At 36.3% G+C, this 26900-nt stretch overlaps 1 protein-coding gene and 1 long non-coding RNA gene across 4 annotated transcripts in view; one reads left to right on the top strand and one right to left on the bottom strand.

Annotated features, from left to right (window-relative positions):
• The window catches only part of CCDC102B (coiled-coil domain containing 102B), a 266641-nt gene that overhangs the window by 205380 nt on the left and 34361 nt on the right, over positions 1-26900 (bottom strand). For all 3 annotated transcript variants that reach the window (XM_043889290.1, XM_043889289.1, XM_043889288.1), the window contains 3 exons: positions 15215-15821; positions 13619-13839; positions 5006-5114 (listed from right to left, as the gene is read on the bottom strand). In XM_043889290.1, coding sequence (XP_043745225.1) covers positions 5006-5114; positions 13619-13839; positions 15215-15821 — 937 coding nt within the window. The remainder of the gene's footprint in view (positions 1-5005; positions 5115-13618; positions 13840-15214; positions 15822-26900) is intronic.
• On the top strand, positions 15590-17648 carry LOC122684853. Its single transcript, XR_006338169.1, has 2 exons — positions 15590-15729; positions 15820-17648. It is a non-coding gene; the product is annotated as an uncharacterized LOC122684853 (long non-coding RNA).

Consider the following 26900-nt stretch of genomic DNA (forward strand, 5'->3'; position numbering starts at 1 on the left):
TTTTCATATTTTTTTATATCACAGTTTTTTAAATGGTGTACTACGCATTCCTATTTTATAGCTGCTTCCTTCACTCAAGTGTATACAATCAATACCTTTGGCGTCAGTATATACATAGCAGAGCTGACATGAGCAGAATGCCTTGATTCAATCTGCTTTTCAACATGAAAACTGCCTTGCTGGTAAAAAAAAAAAAAAAAAGCTCATGTTGTTTACTAAAAGCGGGCTCCTTATCTCCAGAATGGTCTTAACTAATGGTCTTAACTATCCCTGTATAGGGATTTCTTCTGGGAAAAGATAAAACCAGAATTTTTGGATTTATGAGGCATGCATCGCTGGAAAGTGTCCCATCAGCTGGAATAGAGAATAAAAATGTTCACAGATAGACTATTCCCCACTGTGTGGGGCCATGGCCACTGTGTAACTCCTTTAGAGACCTTATCTTTTATCTTTTCAACCTACTTTAATCATCATTCTCAAAGTATTCATTTGTGTAGATTAATTAAATATCAGTTGACTTCTTTGTAATATATTTAAAAATTTAAAATAGTATTGGTTAACTTAACCAGATGTAACTTTACCATTTTATGTTTCTATTAGTACAAGTAAAGTAGGTTCTGAGTAGCCTAATTTTCTTTCATAATACTTATAATAGCCTCAGAGTTAAGTCAGTCATCTCAGTGTTCTGAGGGTTACCTTGACAATGTCTATAAATTATCCACTAGTGGTTCAATTAATTCTGACTTACGTAATTTAGTGCTTACATTATTCTTAACTACGTTTGTTTTAAAGGTCTTGAAGGCACTTGTATGAGCAAAGTGGTGTCCCATAGGCTTCATTGCTCATATACATTTATAGAATTCTAATATGGTATTTTATCAGTCTCACTCTTTCTCCTGATAAGCTAATTTATGTCTTGCAAAGAACAAACTGAACAGATTTTCATGATGCATAAAATGATAGATGTGACGGTTCACTTCAGTGCCCTGGAAAAATCTAAAATCTTCAGCAATGTAGGGCAGTAGCCTCTCAGGTAATAAAAAAAACTAGTCTAGGATTTCACCTACTCTCCCCGGTGCTACAGTGTTCAAGAACCTGCCCGCCAATGCAGCAGACTCGAGAGACTGGAGCTCTACTCCTGAGTCGGGAAGATCCCCTGGAGAAGGAAATGGCAACCCACTCCAGTCCTCTTGCCTGGAAAATTCCATGGACAGAGGAGCCTGGAGGGCTACCGTCCATGAGATCACAGAGTCGAACACGACTGACCGACTAACACTACAAGTATTTAATACAAATATTTATCAAAGAACACTGTAAATAATAAGCTACTAGGAACGTTGCTATTATCACAAGATAGAAGATTTCTAAATAAAGTCCCTAAAAAAACACCAGGTAAAAGAATAAAACTTTCAAAGACAGATTAAAAAGATACAATTTCATATTTTAGCTAAGGCCAATTTTATTTCTCTACATATGGTAAAAAAAATCTTCAATTATGTAAAGAGTGAGTCATTTATTGTTAAAGCAATGTATCATACTTATTTGTAATTGGTAATACTTACCTGAATATTTGATTCTCTATATCATGAGTTTCATAAAAATGGTCATTACAGCACTCTTGGAATTCATAATCTAATTTCAAATCAATATTCACAGACTCACAGAGGGAAGCTGACTAAGTATTAAATTCAGCATGGGAACAGCATTTCGAATATAACCATCTCTACTGCTGCTCACTGTCTTAGTTGCATTTTAAATACCTATTAGATTTTACAATTAAATTCTCATATTTACTCTTCTCTAAATGTCAGTGATTTAAGAATGATTTCCCTCTAAAACACACCACACTTTAAAATACATTTTTAAAAAACCCAGTCTATTAAGCACATCTGTTTCCAACTGTAAAAATTGCTAATCTTTCCATCAGCAGTTTTTAGCCAGGCATGTATTTGTTTGTAAGTTTCAGGCATTTAAAAAGAATTATGCAATCTTCAAAAACTTTTATAGATGAAAAGCTACAGTGAAAGGAAGGGTAATTTATCAGAATTGTTGAGAAGTAGAGTAAGAAAGGAGAATTCACATGAAGTTCCAGAGGATGTATCATGCTAACTTTTTCTGACTGTCAACCAACTTATTTGAATTTTAAATATTTCACACTTACAACTACTGTACAATGACCTTTCTAAATGTACTGTAAGATTCCTGTCTCTGACAATCTATCACAAAACAATTAAACAAAGAATATATAAAAATTACATGTGACTAAGTATTTTTATTGTCTAAATTTTTTTAAACATTCTATAATGTTTTATAAAAGTAAATGATATGTATATACCACATGACTTCCAAAGTCTCTGAATATCACAAATTCCCTTTTAGGAAGTGGAAAGAAATATTAAAAAAAAAAAAAATCCCACGTAGGGATTTCTCCAGTGGTCCAGTGGTTAATACTGTGCTCCCAATGCAGGAGGTGTAGGTTCCATCTCTGATCAGGGAACTAGCTCCCACATGTCACAACTAAGGCCTGCCACAGCCAAATAAATAAACAAACATATTTTAGAAAACTAATTCCCTGTAAATAATTCAAACGATATTTTTTTAAATCTCTGTTAACTTTTCATCCCCTGCAATAAAAACTCTTTTTTTCATTCATTGCCAGTTTTCTTCATTTTTCAGATTTTTAGTTCATTTAACTGAAAGATGCATTCAAAAGTTCAAATATTTAAACAAATTTTCCTCAACAATTTTGAAGCTTCCTCTGTTCCAAACATTCTGTCATTTTATCTAGTAAAAGGATCACATATGTTTTAATATATATTCCTGCATGGGCATAAAAATATAGACCCTATTTACACTGTGAGATGCTACGTTGGTTTTATTTTTTCTCATCGACAAAGCTGTGTTAAGCAATTTAAAGTATACATTTTCCAATTTGAAACCCTCAAATATCATCTTTGAATAGAAATCACTAAATGTTTTAAAATATAATTATCATTTTGTAAACCAACTCAAAACCATGAGCTTTTTCAAAAACAGTTGCTTTGGAAAAGCTAAATTGATGTTATCAAGTCTGCACTGCCCACTAGTGGCAGGAGATTGTAAATGCATGGTTTCAATTAAAGATGTATTCTATCTTAAGCATTAATTTTCTCATTCAGATTTAGAACTCATTCTAAGACAAATACACATACATCCTAAGCATAATATGGTTTTTGCATTATGAGATGTTTTTCCTATAGAACATCAATTTACTTTCAGTGTTCACACCCAGAGACATCATGTTCACTTAGGTACCTGTGAATATAAATACGGTGAATCCATCATAAATGTGTCTGTATACACGCATACATCACATACATACCCACGGTTTAAGATGCAAACAAACCCCTCTGACAGTATAACATGAATCCATAAGGCAGAAATAAACTTTATCTAGCTTAACTTTTTCAAATTTACGTCTCATTGAGAAATGTTCCCAAACTGTCTGTGGTTCTCACAGTTTGAAATTATCTTTATTTAAAAAATGATTTTTAGGCAGGAGACGTTGGGTTGAAGGAGCAGACTAGTTGTAAACCTGTGAATGATGATAACTATGTTCTACGCACGTCAGGATGCCTGCAAATGACCCATAATAAGGAAGGCATGTACGGGCAACAGAGGTTCGTGCATATATTCCCTCACTGTATCTCGGCAGACTTGGGTCAATGACTCCACACTTTATCACTTGCTGGAAAAAAACCTGCAGCAACATTCACATGGAATTTCATAAACAGAAACTATTGCTTCTGATGAAACTGGTGGAGGAGTGTTTTAGATTAAGGCATAGTTACATAATATTTTGATACACAGCTTCTTTAGATAGCTGTCAGCACACCAACAGATCTTATGTGTATTGGTTGCTGTTCAGTCGCTCAGTCGCGTCCGACTCTTTGCGACCCCATGGACTGCAGCATGCCAGGCTTCCCTGTCCTTCACTATCTCCTGGACTTTGCTCAAACTCATGCCCATTGAGTCAAGGATGCCATCCAACCATCTCATCCTCTGTCGCCCCCTTCCCTTCTCCTCCTGCCTTCAATCCTTCCCAGCATCAGGGTCTTTCCCAATGAGTCAGTTCTTTGCATCAGGTGGCCAAAGTATTGAGCTTCAGTTTCAGCATCAGTCTTTCCAACCAGCATTCAGGGTTGATTTACTTTAGGATTGACTGATTTGGTGTCCTTGCAGTCCAAGGGACTCTCAAGAGTCTTCTCCACCATATATGTGTATGTATGTATATAGCACACATATGAACTAAACTGTAATTCATTTGAGAGCATTTAGCCTGTCAGTGCTTTTGTTCAATATTTTGCTTTACTTTGGTCTCCTTATTATTCTGCCTCACACACTTGCCTAGCACAGTGTCTTAGCACACAGAATACACACAATATTATTTAAATAATGAATATTAATAAATCATGGAAAGCATTCATGACAGCATTTTACTGATGAAAGCACAAAGGAACTGTATAAAGGCTAATGGCTAATTCTGAATAACTATAATGCCAATATGAAAAGAACCTAAATACATTTAAGATAAATGAATATTTTCAGACAGCTTTATAAAAGAGTAAGATAAAGCTGTTTATTATAGATGCTCGGATAAGACGGCATCTTCAGCTGTCTATCTCCTCATGTGTGCCAGAACTGGATAGTTAATTGTGTCATGTGGTTGATAATTTAAACTGTGTGTTATTTTTAAAATACTGTAGAACATTTATATATTTATATAAATATATAATATATATATAATATATTATATATATTTAAAATCTTGTAGAACAAGATTTCTTATGGCTCAAGTTTGATTCCACGGATTCCACTATTGATACAGGAGTTGAAATCTCTCTCTTACAGAAGGAATTCAATCTGTCAACCTCCTTTCTCTGTCTGCTCAGCCTTCTGCCCACCAGGTTACACATGGAACAGAGAAAATACATTCACGCTCCCTTTATATCGTTCACCTCCCTACCTGTTTCAGACTTTTTGCCTTTGATTCTTTCAGTTCTTCATACTTCCATTTCCACACAGACAAAGCCGACTCCAGTCGTTCTATCTCTTTTTCCAAAGATAAGCGCATTCTAAACAGAGAACCAAAAGCGAAACAGTCTTACAATTTAAAAACAATTTTAGGAATGCATTCAATTTTAGATTTTCTATTTTCCTAATTTCTGATATTTGCATATGATCATTGTCATGACAGAAAACTTTCTTTTAGCTTATTAAAAATAGCAAATATTGGATAAAAGTCAGTTTAATTTGTTTTTCTGCCAACTGGCTTTACAGTAGTTTAAATATATTTAATTTGGCTTTGCCAGTATCAAATAATTGACTTTCTGCCTACTTTCTCCTGCATTGTTCATTCATTTCTTTCAATGTTTCTTATTCATATTGTTTCCTTACACAGGAGGTATATATGTTTCTAAGTTTAACATGGTTTTAATCCAACTTCATACTGTGACTGTATATGAAGAATTCTTTGACATGACAAAGAATACTAAGGAGCCCACCTAATGATTTAAGTAATCAATCATTTATTGGAGATACAAAAATACTGTATTTTTTGCAATTCTGTTTTAATAAAGTAATTTCCCTGGGATCTTTAAATTAGTTAAAATAATTGAAATTAATTTCTCTATTTGTAGAATAAGTGACAAAACTTGAATTAAAATCTGGTCCTTTAGTATCTCATCACTGATTATTTTTCCCATGCCCACGTCTGTTACAGTGAATCACTGAAAATAATTGTTTATTTCCACTTGTAATTAACAAAGGTCAACCTTTGCAAATGGCCAGTCCTCATCTGTGTAGTAGATTGTACGGGGTGCATGGTAAATTGCTTCAGTTGTGTCCGACTCTTTGAGACCCTATGGACTGTAGCCCACCAGGCTCCCCTGTCCATGGGATTCTCCAGGCAAGAATACTGGAGTGGGTTGCCATGCCCTCCTCTAGGGGATCTTCCCGACCCAGGAATCAAACCCGCATCTCTTATGTCTCCTGCATCTGCAGGTGGATTCTTGACCACTAGCGCCACTAGATTACTGTTACAAATACTCATTCTCTCTCCTCTACTTCTATGGACAGAGTTGCTTTCCCCAGCCCTTGATTCTAGGCTTTGACAATGAGATATTAGCCAAAGTGACAGACTGCAGAAATCTGAACTGAATTTGTGTGGTTAGGCTTCTTGTCTTATGCCTCAGCCATCACTGTGGAAAGAGCTTCCCCAGGAACTTCTGTCCCCTAAATAAACATAGGAAGCAGATCTGAGTCCAACCTTAACAAGAAGCCGAGCCCATCTGGGCCAGTGGAGGTCAGCTGACCTTGCATCCACCTGAACAAAATACACTGTTGTCCCAAGCCACTGAATTATAATTATCTTTTTATGCAGCTGAAGAGAGCTGATAAAGGAAATGATTCTTACAGAGGGTGGCTGCAATAACAAAATGAAAAATACATAGACTTAATTTGGGGATCAGATGGTGGACAGAGGCTGGGGAAAAAAAAAAACAGTGGTAAAACTTAAGAAGCTAGAAAAATAATGATACATGTTATTTTACGGTGAACACATGGCAAAATTGTCACTTGCTGTGACTTGGAAACAGAAAATGTGCCTGACATTACCAACGGAATGTCATTTCCATATTTACAAGAAATATGAATCTTCCAGCTAGCAATACTATGGAAATAATTTAAAATACAGCTAGGCCATAAACATATTAGTTTAATTCAGTCAATGGGTAAGAAGCCCACTGAGGGTGCTCCCTGATGACTCAGGGATAAAGAATCTGTCTGCCAATGCAGGAGGCACAGGTTCAATCCTTGGGTCAAGAAGATCTGCTGCAGAAGGAAATGGCAACACACTCCAGTACTCTTACCTGGGAAATTCCATGGACAGAGGAGCCTGGTGGGCTACAGTCCTTAGAGTTGCAAAAGCAACCAAACAACTAAAGTTGTTCATTATTATATTTGCATTAATCAAGTCATAAAATGAGAGGACGTAAAAGAATTTGTTATGGCTTTACTTGACCTCAAAAGACTCAATTGTAAAAAAAAAAAAAAAACAAAAAAAACACCAGCACCATTTATAGGACTATATTTTGGAATCCCTTATTAACACAGAAAATACATTATAATGAACAAAGAAAAATGTTCAATATTGAAGTTGAGGTCCCACAAGGACTCCAAAAATTCTGACAGATAAACAGACTTAGCCAGCGGATGACATCCGAGCTGCTTACCACACTATGATTTTTGCCTTAGCAACTCTGTCTGGGATTTCAAGAATAGCACCAAGTACAGAAACAATGAACAAGCTTCCAAATACTAATATTTTGTGTTGAATATAGAAAGAATATATAAAGTCAACTGTACATCAACATATATGTTTGGCATTTAGCTTTTGAAGTTTTAGATGATAAGGCATATTTAAATATTTGGAAGTATTGACTTAAACTTGGAAATTTAAGTTGAAAATATAATAAAATTGTACTGTTTATGATTTCATTGAAATGTTTATGAATCACTGTATTTACAATTTTAATTTATTAGAATTACATGAGGAGAAAATGTTTTTATCAGTAATTGATAATTTTTAAAAGGAAAAGGAAAATCTTAAATTAATAAAATAAGTTTATTAAGGGATATTAATCAACTATATTTGTGTAATGAAGTGTACAGTGATAAATTTTCTCAAAATTAATTTTGAGAATTATTGTTATTTATAAATAGAATATAAAAATTATACTTGAAAATTTGAGAAAAGTCTAAATTTATAAATTCAAAATTACATGTGTGGAGAAATCATTGTCAGCTTGTAACATTACATTTTAATAAATCAGATTATAATGTTAGCAAAAGAAGCTCATATTCACATTAAAATGATTCATAATTACTGTAGAAGAAGTGCTAATCCTCAAAAATATCATAAAAATTATTGGGGTAACTATTCTCTCAGGAATTTTATAAGAAATTCAAGAAGAACCTTTCAAATGATATGTCAAGCTTTTAATCCTAGTTTGATATATAAAATATAGATATAGTCTAAAGATACAACTATATTTAGATTATATCTAGACTCAGAATAAGTAATCAAAGCCAGTTCATGAAAGAAAAATAATGGAATTTTGCAAAGCATATTAAAATGAATTACATAACGATTTGTATTCTTTATTTAAGGTAGATTAGTCACATTTAAAATACTGTATTATTTCTCTCTTTAGGTATGCATCTTAAATAAAAACACTAATATTTACCAAAAGTTATTATTATTATCTACTTATTATTTAGTAAAAAATAGAATAATAGATTATTTCTGTTATTTAGTAAAATAAAATTATACATTTTATTATGTAAAATGGTACAATTTACTCAGAAAAGTGAGAGAACAGGCAATTCATTAAAATTTATTTAATAGCAATGTGATACTTGAATTTCTTTTTAGCACAGCTTTATTAAAAAAATTTGTGACTCTTTGTTTCAAGCATTAGGACATAAGGGCTGTGAATACTTAAATTTATGCAACAAAGTGCATTCTTTAAATCTTTAATTTTCTGGCCTAATCCATTTATTCTACATTTCAGAGAGATTTTCAAAGAATTTAAACTATCATCATATTATTTGAACTACAAGAAGGCAAAAAAGAAAAAAGTAAACCTAATTTACTTTAAAGGATATTGCATCTTTTATGCACAGATTCTTTAAAACAACAAAATTACTAAGACAAAGCTCAGAAAAAATAAAATATTTTAATATGATGATATAAACTTTTAAAAATCAAACTGCTAAAATATATATTTCATGATCTAAAAATAATATGTGAACCAAAATGGTTTTATAAACAGATATGAATATATGATTATATTTCCGTGAAATCTTTTGATATTTTGTTAACTATCCCATGATGATCTCAATAAGTGAGCATAAATTTTAAACATCTAGATAAGATTAATCAAAATATTTTTCAGAAATAAAATCCTTGAAACATTACTATCTGGCAATAGATATTAATTCATTTTTGAAACCTGTGTGAAATTGCATTGTAATCTAATCAGTATTTTCTTAGAGACCTATAAACGTCAAATTTTTTGCCAGGCAAAAATAATTAATTTGTAATAAGATCTAGATATACATTTTCTGTTAGTCTAAAATTTAAAGTTAATATTACATGATGGATAATAAAAAATTATACAAGTATACTTTTAATAAGTAACATATTTGTCACTTTGTGTTTCACTATTTATAACTACATCTTTCAGCAGTAACATCTCTTAATACCTTTCATTTTCAGCATTTTCAGCATCTTTCAACAAACAGTCAAAGCCATATATAGGTAATTTAATTAGAAAAGAGATGACTTTAAAAAATACTGTTAAGCTCGGAGATGCCCCAGAGGATCAGAGGCCAAGGCGTGGAGGCACACAGCCAGGAGAAAAACCACCTCACGTCACAGAGGTGGTCCTTAGATGCCCCCAACTGCCTGTTGCCTTACATTATCCTGATATCAACTATGTGATTGACAAACAGTACACTCGAATCAGCTCATTTAAGTAGAAAGGGATATTAATGGCACAAGGCATCCCTGGGAGAGCCAGAAAAGCAAATGGGGAACATGCAGAATCAGAAACACCAGAGATAAAGCCACAGAAAATCTTCCCGTCAGCACCACACTGCAGCCACCTTTTAGGCACAGACATCACAGCACAACCTCAATACCCCCAACTCAAGTCATGGGGTGGTGTCACCAGACACAAGAGGTCACTTTATCGGCTCTGAAAACAAGATGTGACCACATCCACTGTCTTCCCCCCTCACCAGGTTGAATTCCGGTGCACTCTTCCTTTTGGAGTAATGCCGTCTGCTAAAATATCCAGACGGCTATGTCAAGGGTCTGCAGCCTACCTGCAAAGGAAACTGAGGGAGAAACGTACTAGCGTTTTTATAGTCCATGCAGAGAGACAGACTCTCTCATAGGTACAGGAATGCCCAAACACAAAAGAGATACTTTACAGTGAAAAAAAAAAAAAAAAATTTAACTTGAAATGGATCAAAGGCTTAAATTTAAATTGCACTTAAAGAAACAGAGATGTACATATATAAACATGGCTGATTCATGTTGAGGTTTGACAGAAAACAAGAAAATTCTGTAAAGCAATTATCCTTCAGTAAAAAAATGAAAAAGAAACAGAGAATAGAGTGGTGGATGCCAGGAGCTGGGAGGTGGGCAAAGCAAGGCGATGTGGTCAAAGGGCGCAATGAAATGGGCTTTCCCTGATGGCTCAGCAGGTGAAGAATCCACCTGCAATGCAGGAGACACAGGAGACGCAGGTTTAATCGCTGGGTTGGGAAGATCTCCTGGCGGAGGAAATGGCAACCCACTCCAGTCTTCTTGCCTGGAAAGTCTCATGCACAGAGGAGTTTGGCAGGCTAGACTCCATGGGGTCGCAAAGAGTCGGACACGACAGCACACATGCACATTACCAGACTTGCATGAAATTTTTCACTGTGTTAACTGAGGAATACACATGTACATTCACATCCGTGTGTGTGTATATAGATCTATACTTCTATCTCATGCTAATCATTGGAACATTTTCAACTTGGGATACCATCTCACCAAGATTTAAAATCTAATTTCATTAAGGAAAAACACAACACTTAATGAAGCAAAGCAAAACTCTTCTTCTATTGAAAACAAATCAAGAAACATGGGTAAACCTATGGCTGATTCATGTTGATGTTTAGTAGAAACCAACACAATACTGTAAAGCAATTATCCTTCAATTAAAAATAAATAAATTAAATTAAATTAAAAGGGAGACTAAAACTCAGATTAATCAACACAAAGCCAGCATTTTTCTAAGGGATGCAGGTGCCATCTGCAGTTTAACTTTAGAACTAATTCTAAATGCTAAAACACTGCATCAGAATAGTTCATCTCATTGTCTCTCTTACTTACAATGTGATTTGCTAAAGTTCCTCTTCCTAAATGTTTAGGTACACCTGTTCTATGTGAGGATCAGTTTTCCCTCTCTCATCTCAAATTTTCTACCTGTGAAGTCATTTTTTAAAAGAGATTATAAATATACGAGTTTTCAGTACACAAGCAACTTCCAGATACTGAGTGATTATTTATCAAACTGAACAATACTCAGAGTATAAATAATAGATAAAGTTAAGTGTTTTCCATAAGGAGGTTCTGGTCAGTGACAGTGTTGGGAATGAGTCCCTGAGTTCTCTAGCTTAATTGTTGTACTCTAGTCAAGAGAAGTTTCCCACTAAGTGGGAACATAGAAAAAAATACATTCCCATATTCTCAACTCCAGCCACCCACTCACTGAGATTCCAGGAGGAGGAATTTCAAAAATTAGACAGATTTATTGTAACAGCATATACTATATCCTTGGGAAACATTCTCTTGTATAGAAGAAAAAAAAAAAGACTTTGCAATTTCCTCCTGTGGATTGCTGGCTAATGTTAATTCATGGACTCATGGGACTGTTTCTTAAAGGGGAGAATAAGAAAGCAAAATGGAATCAAAAGTCCCATTTCCACCTTCATTCTCTAGCCTGTCTTCAGTTTATATACGGAAGGTGCTAAGAACTGGAGGATTTACTTACTATGGGAATTACTTATCCCAGGAAGTCAAACATACACAATTGTATACATGAGTACATGTGTATAGTGAGAGTGTAAAGACACAAAGGTGTATCACTCAAGCTGGCACCTTGGGGAGTTTACATGTCAGAAACAGCATTTTCACATTATTCCTGTTACGATATGTTGGTGAGGTAACGTGAGTGGGTTGGAAAGAAGTCTATAACCACTAAAAAGTTAAATCCTTCAAGAGATGAAGCCCAGAGGTTAGAACTTGACTGAGACTTGTAGTTCCAGAGTAAATTAATTGTTAACATGGGTGCAGGACTCTTGCCCGGAGAATCCCCATGAACAGAGGAGCCTGGCGGGCTACAGTCCATGGGGTCACAGAGAGTTAGACATGATGGAGTGACTAAACACGGCACATGGGTGCAGGCATAAAATTAAATCTTATTCTCTTTTGCTACTAATGTTGATCACCTCTGTTAGGAATTTACACTTCGTAGTAGAATAATAAATATTTATTACCTACACAGATACTTGTGTTATCACAATCTGCATATGGTGAGGTACAGACAAAGAATCAGAAAAAGGGAATTAGAGGTAGGAATAAATTTCAGAGGGACTCACGAGAGGCTTGTGGCTGACAGAAAAGGGTTGACAGGTATAGAGCTTACAGTATTTGTGAGAGGTCTGTGTGCATACTTATCACCGTTTCAATCCATTTAAACCAGGGGAATTAAAACTATTATATAATATATAGTTATATGCACACTTAGTGATAACATACATTACTCCCAGTTTATTTTTATTCTGTCCATTAAGAATCTTATAACAAAAGAGAACTGAAAATTATTTTCAGATCTAGGGGCCACATTTTAAAGTACCATCGAATACTCCACACAATGCTAATAATTTTCTAGGGTAATCAAGAGGGAACAACAACAAGAAACTCATGTTGAGTAACTCATATTAGAGGCTGCTTTCTCAGGCATCGTGTTTGATCCTCGTAAGATTTCAGCGCAGAGGGCAGAAGTGGTACTATGTGACTTGTGACGCAAAGTCATTAAAATACCATCTATTTCTCTCTGTGCCCTTCAGATGTTCACTTTCAGCCAAGCCATGAGGCAGCCAAGCAGCCTCACAAATAGGCCACGTGAAGATGTTCCAACTAAGACCCAGAGGAGAAAAAAAAGATCAACTGCCAGATCTGGGAGTAAGTGAGGCTTCAGATGATCTACTACACCCGCACACACCTAAGGTCACCCTGTCCTTTGAGCCATCCCAGCTGAAGACACCTGTAGCAAGAGATGAGCTGTCGATACAGATTCACGCTCAAGATTCATGAGCAGAATACCTGGTGATTGCTGTCTCAGTAATAATCATCATTTGGGAAATTCTGTTATAAAACAATAGATCGTTGGAACACAGGCATCACTATCCATATTTTTATGAAGCTGACAATAGCACACTCTTGGTTAATTCACTATCACATAGTTAAGAGTATGTCAGAACAAAATGAATGTCAGGGTATATTAATCTCAAGTCTAGTGTCCTTCCTCTATAACCCAAATGGTAAATGAAGAAAGCATCTTTTTTTGGCAATCAATACCTCACAAAATTGTGAACTGTCCATTATGAATATTAACATATCCAATTTTATTGACTCACTGAAATCCATGAGTGCTGTAAAAGTTAGATAATACACAGGCTATTTTAACCATATACATTAGTAATTCAAATATAATAAAGGTGAATCTACCAGAGATGATGAGAACAAGGCTATGATAAAAAAAAATTATAAAAACTAACATCTTATAACTTTTCAAAATTCAAAAAATGAATATAAAATTTAAACACATTTTTAAATATTAGTAATTAATATTTTAGTCATAGGCAAAATACTTTCCCAAATGGTCAGCTTACTAGACTTAACAATTTTAAGAAGTTTGAAAGACAGACTTGATTAAGGAAGACAGTGACTAGCACTTACTCCCTTTCTTTCCATAAGACTTTTTGGAAATCTTCCAAATGCCCCTGCAAAGCTGAAATTTCAGGCACTTCATTCTCCAGAGGCAGATTTATTGCCTGCAGTCTTAATCCAGGTCTCACTGTACAATTTTCAGAACCGCCATTCTTGAATAAATCAGGACAGTCTAGACTGAGTTTCATCTCCTCACTTAATTTTAATGGGTCAATAATCAAACTTCCTTCCTGAAAGAAAAAAAAAATACAAAACAATGATTAGTGTTGAATTTTAAAATTCAATGTAGAGAAAACATGAAACAAACATTTTTGAATGGAAATAAAATGTTATGATTCAACATCAAATTTTTATTTTTATTTATTTATCATTCTCTAATAGTAGTATATGGTCAAAGTTTAACTTATAATTTCTCAGGCTTTTTTTCCCTTTCAATGTTCTACCTTATTCTAATAAAACAAGTATCCCCACAGTGTTTTAAGTTTTCATTTACAATGAAATCTACATTATATCTACCATAAACCCTACATATCACAGAAAAGCTTAACATTTTAGATGGACTCATAGAAGAGCAAGATACTAATTTATTTTTTTTTGTTTTAGAGGTAGAATTAAATAGAAAGGAGTAATAATATAAACAGTAAATAGTATAAACTATTTAAGGAGATAACATGAATTCCTAGTTTCCTTAAGCACGTTCTGTGAGTTGTTAATGAAAGAAAATGAAAGTGAAAGTCACTTAGTCCAGTCCATCTCTTTGCAACCCCATGAACTATACAGTCCATGGAATTCTCCAGGCCAGAATACTGGAGTGGGTAGTTTTTCCCTTCTCCAGAGGATCTTCCCAACCCAGGGATCGAACCCAGGTCTCCTGCATTGCAGACGGATTCTTTTACCAGCTGAGCCAGAAGGGAAGCCCAGTATTTATCAAATTACCACATGACCCTACAATCCCACTCCTGTGAATATACCCAGAGAAAAACATGGCCCAAATGATACATGCACCCCAATGTTCATTGCAGCACTGTTTACAATAGCTAAGACATGGAAGCAACCTAAATGTCCCTCGACAGAGACATGGATAAAGAAGATACATGTATACAAGGGAATATTACTCATCCATTAAAAAGAATGAAATAATGCCATTTGCAGCAACATGCATGGACCTATAGATTGTCATGAAAAACAACGCATGTATATGTATAACTGAATCACTTTGCTGTACAGTAGAAATTAACACAACACTATAAATCAACTGTAACTCAATAAAAAAAAATTTTTTTTTTAAAGAGGAGGAAATTTGGACAACAGACACACACCAAGGAAAAAGCATGTGAAAACACAGGGAGAAGACGACTGTCTGTGAGCCAAGGAAGAAGGCCTCAGGGGAAGCCAGCTCTGCTAACACTTTGACCTCAGACTTCTAGCCTCTAGAATGGTGAGAAAATAAATTCCTGTTTCTGAAGTCACCCTGTCAGTGGTCCTCAGTTCTAGCAGCCTAAACAACAAATCCAGTCACCACTGGCGTTGCTCTCTTCCCGCCCCCTCCTTATGACTAGACCCAGCATTCACATATGCACGCAATCTCTGGATTCTTCTCCTGACCTTACTATTTGCGTTCTCCTTGGTGGGAAATTCTCTTTTTCCCAAACACTCTCTGACGGACTCACACGTTTTGGGACCAATTTGCAATGGGTCTCTCTGTGGACGGGCCGCTTCCGGGAAACCGGGCAGCTTCCGGTCCTGGGCAGCATCCGCCGGATGCGGCAAAGGCCGCTTCTTTTTCAGAGCACTCAGTTCCTTCACGGCCATGTCTAACTTGATTCTGAGTTGCCTGCCTTCCTCCCTCGCGCTGTTCCTTTCGGCTCGAACTTTACTCCACTTTTCTCGCCAGTTAGCGGTGCAGTCCGACCACCACCGCATGGTCTTCTCCATCTGAGCGGCGCGGGCCTTGACCTCCTCCAGCTCCCGCAGGCGGAGCTCGGCGCCGATATCCCACTCGCTGGTGCTCCAGGCGGGAGGACGGCCACTGTGAGCGGCAGGAGACTGCGGCCCGAGAGGAGACGGACAGGAGCTACCGGGGTCCCCGGGGGACGGGGCAGGTGCCGCCAGTCCGCACGGTGATCTAACCCCCGACTGCTGCATCCCGAAGATGTGTGTTTCCTCAATTAACCGATGAATGGAATCTAAATTCATGTTTATCTTTTCAGGCCTAAGAAAGGACAGAGAACATAATTGCATTTGAATTTTCTCTGCAATGATAAGAGCAAGACCTACCTTAAGCTGACAGAAACAATGCATCTTTTCAACACTGCATATTTTTCTTTTCACTGTAACTAAAAATATACAGGAATTTGTGCGTTCGTAATTATCCTCAAAGAAACAGAAATTGCTCCCATTTAATTTTGCCGAACAAATACAAATAAATACGCAGAGACACAATTGGGGCTAGCGTGGGACTTGAATAATTTAACAAATCCGGTTCTATTCAGGTGATATTTATTGCAACACACATTGTCCGTTAACTGTTCAATGGTCCCCCTTTCCCTGCTGACTAAAGCACGATTTGTTCAAGTAGAAGGCAGAAGCTATTGATCTCTGGAACGGTAAAACCCTATTTCAATCCCAGGAGGGGCTAAATCATGAGTGGTCTAAGTCTTCCATGACAGACCCTCATTTAACTCTTAAAGCAACATATGACTTGGTTCTGGCTGATGAGATGTGAGGGGAAGTCTGCTAGAAAAATGTTAAGATATGAGAATGAGAACGCTTTCCTTCTGCCTTCTTCCTACCTGAACCAAGCCATCATCTAGAAAGACAGCAAGTGTAAAAGGCATCCTGTAACGTTAAAAATGGTGGAACAGGAGAAAAAGCACCTGATGTAATGATGGAGCTGCAGCATGGAACATAGAAGCCATGCCTCTAGTCTCCTTGTTATGTGAGAACGAGTACCCATATTTATTTAAGCTATGATGAGTTTTCTGTTACTTGCAGTCATAATGACATCTAACTGATACCTGAATTAATTTCCTACCACGGCTCATATCATTATAAGTTCAAAAAATAAAATATTATGAGTAAGATGTAGTCTTTGTCCTTAAAGATTTTATAGTCTAAATTTAAAATACTTAATATGCCTGTAAAAATACTTTTAACCAAATTTAGTATTACATTATGTGTCAAATCAATGTTAGCTTCCTAGGGTGTTTACAGGGTCCTCTAGGGAACACTGCTAAAGAAATGATGGACTGTTCTCCAGAAATTAAGAGGCTTCACAGATGACATAGAACAGTCTCAGCAATTTCAAAGCTTTAAAAGGGAATTAAAAACAGCTTCAAGTATAAATAGCAAAGACAAATTAATTGGTAAATGCAAACCTTTCTTATCAGTATGTACACCCATTACCTTATTCAATATAGCAGCATAGCCACATTGAGGATTTAGCAAGTGGAACATTTTCTTTAAAATAAATGCTCAGAACATGCAGGTTAATTTACAAATTCATAAAGTTCTGTGTTTGTATGAGATTACCCATTTTTATTATCAAAGAAGATTTTTCTGGTGTAAATAATCTTAGATAACATTTTATATTCATGACATTAGTTACTTTTTCATTTCCTTTTATATAGTTACAGATCATAAACTGCCTTTTTATGAACCATCTATTTAATCAACTGAAGGGGTTTCACTATCTCAATTAAGTTACAAAATAAACTTTGATTCACTGGAAAAAAAAAGACGATATAATATTAAATGCATATTACTTTCAGTTGTAGTAAAAAAAAAACCCACACATTTTAACAAGTATTCTGTAGAGATGCCAAACCAATTCACTCCTTATTATAGCATTTATGATAATAATACAGATTCATGGTAATTATTTTTGTTAGTGTTAGTATATGTCCAATCATATTTGAATTAGTGTTGACTTGGAGTAAATGTTCCTTTCATTCACTGTAATTTGAGGTAATGGTAATATAACTGACCAAGTTTCTTGGATCTTTAGTAAACCAAGACCAATATTAAAAAAAAAAAAAAAGAACTCTTAATTACAATCATGTACTGTGCCATGCTCACTTGCTCAGTCGTGTCTGATTCTTGGCAACACCATGAACTGTAGCCCGCCAGGCTCCTCTGTCTGTGCGATTTTCCAGGCAAGAATACTGGAGTGGGTTCCCATTTCCTTCTCCAGGGGATCTTCCTGACCCTGAGACTGTGTCTTGTTTCTCCTGCATTGGCAGGTGGATTCATTACCACTGCACCACCTTGGTATCTGTATATGTATATTTTTATACATATAAATATTTAATGCTGTATTTCTTTTGGTAGAAATTTCAAAATGAAGACAGAAATTTTATTTCAACATATTAAACTTAACCTTACTATTTTAAAAAATAAATCAGTATCATAAAATTGTAATGTCCTTAAAATATCTCATTAACTTTTATCTCACTAGTTTTCTGATGACTCGATAATTGGATTCTGGTACATAGAGATCTTACCTGTCAATTAACTTTGTATTTTTTCACATCTGACTAAACAAAATTGAGTGGGATTTAATTATTCAGCCCTTGAACTTGAACAATATTTCCTGTCCAAAAGTGTTTCTCAAGCAAGTGGGGATATGTAATCCTTATGCGTATTTATCAAAGCATTCCTTTTTATCTATACATTTGTAGCTAATCTTCATGTTTTCTTTCAGATGACTATGAAAGCATTTGTCAGTGTTTGTAGCATTTGATATATGGGAAAATATTCTAATGCTTTTGAATCTGGTTTCTTATATTGATTTTTGCATAGTTTTTACCACACAAAAAAAAGGAGTGAGGAACACCAGGAAACTCTTGGAGAAGATGGACATGTTTATTATCTTGAAAATGATGGGTTTCATGAGTGCACACATAGGACCAAGCTCATCAAATTGTGTACAGTAAATACATGCAGTATTTTATACCAGTGACACCTCAATAAAGCTGTTTTTAAAAATATCAGGCTGCCATGATTACTGCAAGTAGTTTTGAGTGCAGTATAAAGCCATATTAATAAAATTTGATGGGTCCACAATGTATAGACTATATTACTAAATGTATTATTTCTTGCCCACGAGGGGTTTTCTATATGAGACATTGGACTCCAGAGTCTATTGGTGCGAGTTCTGATTGTCATTTTCTAAGTAGGTGATCGTGGACAAATCACACAAATTGCCTTTGACTCATATCCTTATTTGTAAAGGAAAACAGAATTATCATGTGCCTTGTTGAGTTCTTGTGACCATTAAGTGGGAAGCTGCGTATGGAATGGCTAGCCCGGGCTGTCTCTTAGGCAAGGTGACTGTTATTCTCAGTGCTACACAAGTCACTCATATGTCACCGTGGACAGTTGTACTATTAAATTTTTTCAGTTTCTTTCCTCTATTTTGGTTTAGTTTAAAAAAAAAAAATTGGCCACATTGTGTGGCATTCAGGATCTTAGTTCCACCACCATGGATCAAACCCATGACCCTAGTACTGGAAGCAAGGGGCCTTAACCACTGGACTGCCAAGGAAGTCCCCTCCTTCCCTCTCTTTGGAAAGAGAAAAGTGAAAGTGAAAGTCGCTCAGTCGTGTCTGACTCTTTTCAAGTCCATGGACTGTAGTCCACAAGATTCTCCAGGCCAGAATACTGCAGTGGGTAGCCTTCCCTTCTCCAAGGGATCTTCCCAACCCAGATCTCCACACTGCAGACAAAAAGCTGTGCTTAAAGATTAGGGATAGCAACAGATAAATGTGATTTATAAGAAAGGTCTGAATGTCATGGAATAAGGGGGTATAATCTCAATTTTTTAACATATGAATATTATTCAGTGAAATGTTCAGTACTATAATTATCTCTATCCTAGATATGAAGAAACTAGGGCTAAGGGTCCTGATGCAGGTCAGACTTGGTCCCAGTCCAAGTCACAGTCAGAAGGAGTTAACCCACAGAAAAACATATCGTTATCTAAGTGAAAAGAGAGCCAGGGGAGAAATAAATTAGGAGTATGGGATTAGCAATATAAACTACTATACATAAAGCAGATAAGCAACCAAAACTTACTGTATAACACAGGGAACAATATTGAATATTTTATAACAATGTATAGTGGAAAATAATCTGAAAAAATGCATGCGTATACATATAACTAAATCACTTTGCTGTGTACCTAAAACTAACTCAATATTATAAAGCAGCTTCCCTTGTAGCTCAGTCGGTAAAGGATCTGCCTGCAGTGGAGGAGCCCTGGGTTTGATCCCTGGGTCACGAAGATCCCCTGGAGAAGAAAATGTCAACCCACTCCAGTATCCTTGCCTGGAAAATCTCATGGACAGAGGAGCCTGGTGGGCTGCAGTCCATGGGGTCGCAAAGAGTCGGACACGACTGAGCGACTAACACACATACTTTATTAAGGGAAAAATTAAAGAAAAATAAAAGGAAAGATTAAAAAAAGAAGAGGTCAGTCCATTTGGGGAATTAAGCAATCCAGGGTCAATGCCTTTCCATATCCACTCTGGTGAGATCATCTTTTAGGTTAATTCATAAATACGTTGGGCAGAGTTCCATTCTGGATATTTTTATGTTCAGATAGCTCCCATTAAACCATCCTACAAGTAGTCAGCTGACCCTGATGTTGTGTTTTGAGTGAATTCAATCTCCTCCTCATTGCTTAAAGAAGCTGCAAGGTCTGGCCTTGTCCATTGCTCCGTGCTTCGGCCACCCTGGTGTCTGTTCCTTGCACAAACCTTGCCTCAGTGATCTCCTCTGTGCAACCCAATTGCTAGGCAGGAGCCTGGTCCCCTCTCCCCACACACCCACCTCACCATCCTTCGGGTAGCAGCTCGTGGGACCTCTTGCCTCTGTCCCATCCCCTGGAGGCCCTACATCTGAGGTCCTCCCTTTGGCCTCCTCTGTGACAGTGACATGTCTTCTGCCATCTTGGGATCTTGCTAATTACCAACACCAACCAATCAAGCTAACCATCACAAATTTTAACTCTCTTTGAAAGAAATAAACAGTGTATTGTGATTTAACACACACTTACGTACTGAAAAAAAGTCTCTCTCAAGTGATGTCTTATGTTATCAGAAGAATGGGGTGGACTAGAAATAAAAGCATTTTTGGCAGAAGTTACTTTATCAGAGCAGAACAAAACCAGGTCCAAAGAGATTTTTGTTTCATTGTTTATACTTATTGCTTTCCATTAACCTATAGGAAATGAATTCTAAATGAAACCTGTCTTGGGTTTTTTTTTTTCTTCCTAAGAAGTATAGGATCTCTAATGCACATGCAATAATGTTAATAAAAGCCATAAGCAAGGAGAAAATAGATTGATTCAGATACTAAAGATAATACTAAGGAACATTTGTTGCTATATACATGACACCATTCACTGGGATAAAAAGAGAAAAAGAAGAACCAGTTTTTAATATTCAAGAAAGCAAAACATCATATTGCACTATAAAATGTGGCCTGTTAAAAATGCACAAGTGATTAGCATGAAAACCTATGCAATTTGTACAGGTCAAAACTGAAAAATACAACACATTTTTAGGAGTGTTTTGCAAGAGAACACTAAATATTAAATGTGAAGACTGCAGTTGTGATAGGTAAATGAAACAATTACAGTGAATGACAATATAACATCACATCAAGATAGATCAAGTGTTGCCCACAATATTTTTAAAATATAATATTTTAAAAACCCATACACAGTGTCAAATTATACAGACAGTTATAGTCTACATTTGTTGATGTGAATGCAAGATTTTAGAATCATATAGAAGCAGGAAATACTTGAACAAAGAAAGCAACTAAATAATATAAAATAAATATCTACAGATTGCCTATAAAGTGTACTTTATTTTCTAAAATCAGTATAGCATAAAATAAGCACAAATGTAAACATTTTAAAACAAGTATATTTATGTTTTCCAAAAGCCACTATTGAATTTAAATTGCATTATCTGATCAAATAAAAATTATCTTTATTTTAAAGAATTGGAACTCATGTGATAAGTCCTGCCTTTTCCTAGCCAACTATTCATTGTTTCCTATCTTTCTAACTTCTTACTATTCCTTAGAATTGTTGAAGCCATGTATCACTGTTTTATGTCAATGACATGTCTTTTCTTTAGGTTTTCAGGAAAAAATATTTGAGAAAAATAATGTTTCTAAGATAATGCTCCATGATAAAAAATTAATCTCATTTCTTATAAAATAAATTATTTGAGAATAATCTCTCCACATGGCATCTTGATATTATTGTTACCATTTCCAAACAATATCAATGTTTTCTACATTTTTAGAGTCTAAAAAAAAGAATTACTGTTACACATTAAAAGAATAATCTTTTGGGTCACAGGTAAACTTATCAATCTTACTTCTTTGGAATGTGATTGTAGACATAAAGAAAGATCCAAAATCCACAATCTACTTTATAAAGTACCAAGGTATCATTTGTAATGAGTCTTGGAAAAATAAAATTTCTGGGGTTTGGCAGGCTGATCACCTTGAAGTTTTTGTAGTGCTCTGCCTGCCAAGCACAAATTTAGGTTCAGATAATTTAGAATTTCTTGGAGGATATAGCATAATTTAACTACTCTTCTGTAGTACTGGGGACATCAATCAGGTTGAAGAAAGTCCTGGTTTAAAATATCTATGAAATGTCTCACTTGTAAACAAATATTAAGATAGAAAGATACTTTATCTAAGATTTGAGCTCAGTTTATTTCTTCTAACAATATATATAAAATCTATGCTACTTACTACCTATTTGTATAGAAGCCTGACACTTGTTGAATTCCTTAGCATTTTTTAGTATTTACCTTATTTTAAGGTTTCTGTGAAGGAAACCACAAACTACCCCAATTTTCTCATGTAATCTAATCCAATTTAATAGTGCCAAATAAATAAGCCAAAATGTCCACTGAGATTTTGAGTCAAAAACTGAAATTAGTATTACCTGTGGTAGAACTAGAGAGCCCAGTTGAATTTTTTTTTTCATGTAAGAATAATCTTGCTACAATTTCCAGGTGTCTCCAGGTGGCTAACAGGGTGCACATTTTATTGGAAAGAACAGCAAAAACCTGGTCATGTCAAAGATCCTACCACCTTCCAAAGCTGAGCAGGTGACACTGAGTCTGGAATTTACATCATGATGGACCTGAGTTTGAGCAAACTCCAGGGTCCCCCTGTCCAGTGAAGGACAGGAAAGCCTGGCATGCTGCAGTCCATGAAACAGCAGAGAGTCAGACACAACTGAGCAACTGAACAATGGCAACAATATTTATACCATTTTGTGTAATTCCATAGACATTAAATACAGAATGGGAAAGACTAGAAATCTCTTCAAGAAAATTAGAGATACTAAGGGAAATTTTCATGCAAAGATGGGTTCAATAAAGGACAGACATGGTATGGACCTAACAGAAGCAGAAGATATTAAGAAGAGGTGGCAACAATACACAGAAGGACTGTACAAAAAAGATCTTCATGACCCAGATAATCATGATGCACTCACCTAGAGCCAGACATCCTAGAATGTGAAGTCAAGTGGGCCTTAGAAAGCGTCACTACGAACAAAGCTAGTGGATGTGATGGAATTCCAGTTGAGCTATTTCAAATCCTAAAAGATGATGCTATGAAAGTGCTGCACTCAATATGCCAGCAAATTTGGAAAACTCAGCAGTGGCCACAGGACTGGAAAAGGTAAGTTTTCATTCCAATCCCAAAGAAAGACAATGCCAAAGAATGTTCAAACTACCGCACAATTGCACTCATCTCACACGCTAGTAAAGTAATGCTCAAAATTCTCCAAGCCAGGCTTCAGCAACACATGAACCATGAACTTCTAGATGTTCAAGCTGGTTTTAGAAAAGGCAGAGGAACCAGAGATCAAATTGCTAACATCCGCTGGATCATCAAAAAAGCAAGAGAGTTCCAGAAAAACATCTATTTCTGCTTTATTGACTATGCCAAAGCCTTTGACTATGTGGATCACAATAAACTGTGGAAAATTCTGAAAGAGATGGGAATACCAGACCACCTGACCTGCCTCTTGAGAAACCTGTATGCAGGCCAGGAAGCAACAGTTAAAACTGGACATGGAACAACAGACTGGTTCCAAATAGGGAAAGGAGTACGTCAAGGCTGTATATTGTCACCCTGCTTATTTAACTTCTATGCAGAGTACATCATGAGAAATGCTGGGCTGGAAGAAGCACAAGCTGGAATCAAGATTGCTGGGAGAAATATCAATAACCTCAGATATGCAGATGATACCACCCTTATGGCAGAAAATGTAGAGGAACTAAAAAGCCTCTTGATGAAAGTGAAGAGGAGAGTGAAAAAGTTGGCTTAAAGCTCAACATTCAGAAAACTAAGATCATGGCATCTGGTCCCATCACCTCATGGGAAATAGATGTGGAAACAGTGGCTGACTTTATTTTTTGGGCTCCAAAATCACTGCAGATGGTGACTGCAGCCATGAAATTAAAAGACGCTTACTCCTTGGGAGGAAAGTTATGACCAACCTAGACAGCATATTAAAAAGCAGAGACATCACTTTGCCAACAAAGGTCTGTCTGATCAAGGCTATGGTTTTTCCAGTGGTCATGTATGGATGTGAGAGTTGGACTGTGAAGAAAGCTGAGCACCGAAAAATTGATGCTTTTGAACTGTGGTGTTGGAGAAGACTCTTGAGAGTCCCTTGGACTGCAAGGAGATCCAACCAGTCCATCCTGAAGGAGATCAATCTTGGGTGTTCATTGGAAGGAGTGATGCTGAAGCTGAAACTCCAATACTTTGGTCACCTCATGTGAAGAGTTGACTCATTGGAAAAAACCCTGATTCTGGGAGGGATTGGGGGCAGGAGGAGAAGGGGTCGACAGAGGATGAGATGGCTGGATGCCATCACCGACTCGATGGATGTGAGTTTGAGTAAACTCCGGGAGTTGGTGATGGACAGGGAGGCCTGGCGTGCTGCGATTCATGGGGTTGCAAAGAGTCGGACACTAATGAGCAACTGAACTAACTAACTAACTAAATAGTGTAGAGGACTATAAAGCTGTGTTTATAGATATTAGTTAGAAAATTAAAATAAAATCCAGAAAAGCATATACCCAACAACTCAAAATTCTAATTATTAAGTCATAACGTGAGCACAAATGAACCAATGAAATAACTCCTATCAGTTTCGTACAAGCCAAGTGGTACTGAGAGGACCTATGACTTACTGTTGTTTTTTTTTTCTGTTTGTTCTTTATTTAACAAAGTTATTCCCTTGTTAAAACTGTTTTAATAAATTGTTAATTTCCTTTAATATAGAATTCATCAATATTTTCCATTATTTATGTTCATTTTGCAGTGAATAAGACCACTTATTCAAGTGGTCTTGACAAACCATCCCAATTTTGCTATGCATTTCCTAAGCAAAATTCCTAAGCCATTTATGTCATTCCCACTTGCTCTTAAAGAATGTGTGCGGCTAAGTCAGAAATTCCTCACGGATCTGGTTACTACTTTGTTGTGAACAAGAGAAAGCTCTTCTCATGTCAGTAAGATTCAGTGTTTTCTCGCACCCATTTGATGGAATGTGTGTAGCTGCCAAATTGCTCTGCATCAGCTGACCAGCAAGTTTTCACAGGCTTAATAAAGAAATTTGGAGCATACAACCCAAATGGCTTTCATATTTACTTTTGAAATGCAGTTATAAAAAATTTTAATAAAAATATTTATTCTCAGTCTGTCTGTTCATCGCTCAGTTGTGCCCAACTCTTTGTGACCCCTGTTCAATTTTCCCAACAGTATATTGTTTACATTAATAATCCAAATTGACTAAAATATATCCCACTTCAAAAAGCCAAGAGGAAAAATTTAAGTCAGAAGCAGAAATGTTGTAATGTAACCACATATTTGTGAGCTATACCTATATATGATATTGCTAAATACTTTGTTTCATTCACCCTATTTCTTACTAAGGGCTTCCTGGGTACTTTAGTGGTAAAGAATCCACCTGCAATCCAGGAAATGCAGTAGATGTGGGTTCCATCCCTGGGTTGGAAAGATCCCCTGGAGGACGGCATGGCAACCCACTCCAGTATTCTTACCTGGAGGATCCCATGGAGAGAGAAGCCTGGCGGGCTACAGTTCATAAGGTCACAAAAAGTCAGACACGACTGAAGTGACTGAGCATACACGCCCACTCTACACACTAAAGCAAAACAATATTCACACAAAGCCTGCATGATATTGTTCGTGAGGCTCTATTTCTTAAACATGATCTGGAATTTAATTTTCAGTGTGAAGATCTATGACCATATTGGTGGCAGAGATTAAAATTCACCCTTTAGAATGATCAAAGTCTTAAAAAGTCCAACTCATGGAAATCACAATACTATCAATTCATCTTATGCTATAGGGAGCGTATAGGCAAGATAAGTTTTATTCTGAACAAGAGAAAGACCAGATTTAAAGAACCCACACCCCGTAGAGTTCAAAAGGGAACTTGTCAGCCCTTGAATTTGCAGCTACTCTTTGTAAGAGCTAATGAAGACCTTGTACCCAAAATATTTGCCACAGGAATCTTCAGAAGTTTCTAAATTACCCCCTAAGAAGTTGTCAAATGTTGACAAATATTGTCATCTTTGCCTTGATGGTCACGTAAAGCAATATTTTAAATACAGAACTTAGTACTTAATTTTGGGCTTCCCAGGTGGCAGTGGCGGTAAAGAATCCACTTGCCAGTGTAGGACACACAGGACACATGGGTTCGATCCCTGCATCAGGAAGACTCCCCTGGAGGAGGAAATGGCACCCCACTCCAGTATTCTTGTATGGAAAAAGCCATGGGCAGAGGAGTCCAGTGGGCTACAGTCCATGGGGCCACAAGCAGTAGGACACAGCTGAGCACAATTTATTTATTCAGTGTAATCATTAGACAGTGCCATGATAAAATACACTTGAGTTCAATTCTGCAAATAACTACCATAGTAAAGGTGGTATATTGGGGACTTCTCAGGCGGCTCAGCGGTAAAGAATCCACCTGCCAATGCAGGAAACACAGATTTGATCCCTGGCTCAGGAAGATCGCCTGGAGAAGGAAAAGACAACCCACTTTGGTATTCTTGCCTGGGAAATCCCAGGCAAGGGAGGAGCCTTGCAGGCTACAGTCCATAGCATTGCAAAAGAACACGACTTACCAACTAAACAACAACAAAGGTGGTATATTAGTTTTCTGTTGCTCCTGTAGCAAATTACCACAGACTTAATGCCTGAA

This window comes from Cervus elaphus, chromosome 27 (genome assembly GCF_910594005.1).
Source record: "Cervus elaphus chromosome 27, mCerEla1.1, whole genome shotgun sequence".
In the NCBI taxonomy this organism is placed as follows: Eukaryota; Metazoa; Chordata; class Mammalia; order Artiodactyla; family Cervidae; genus Cervus; species Cervus elaphus.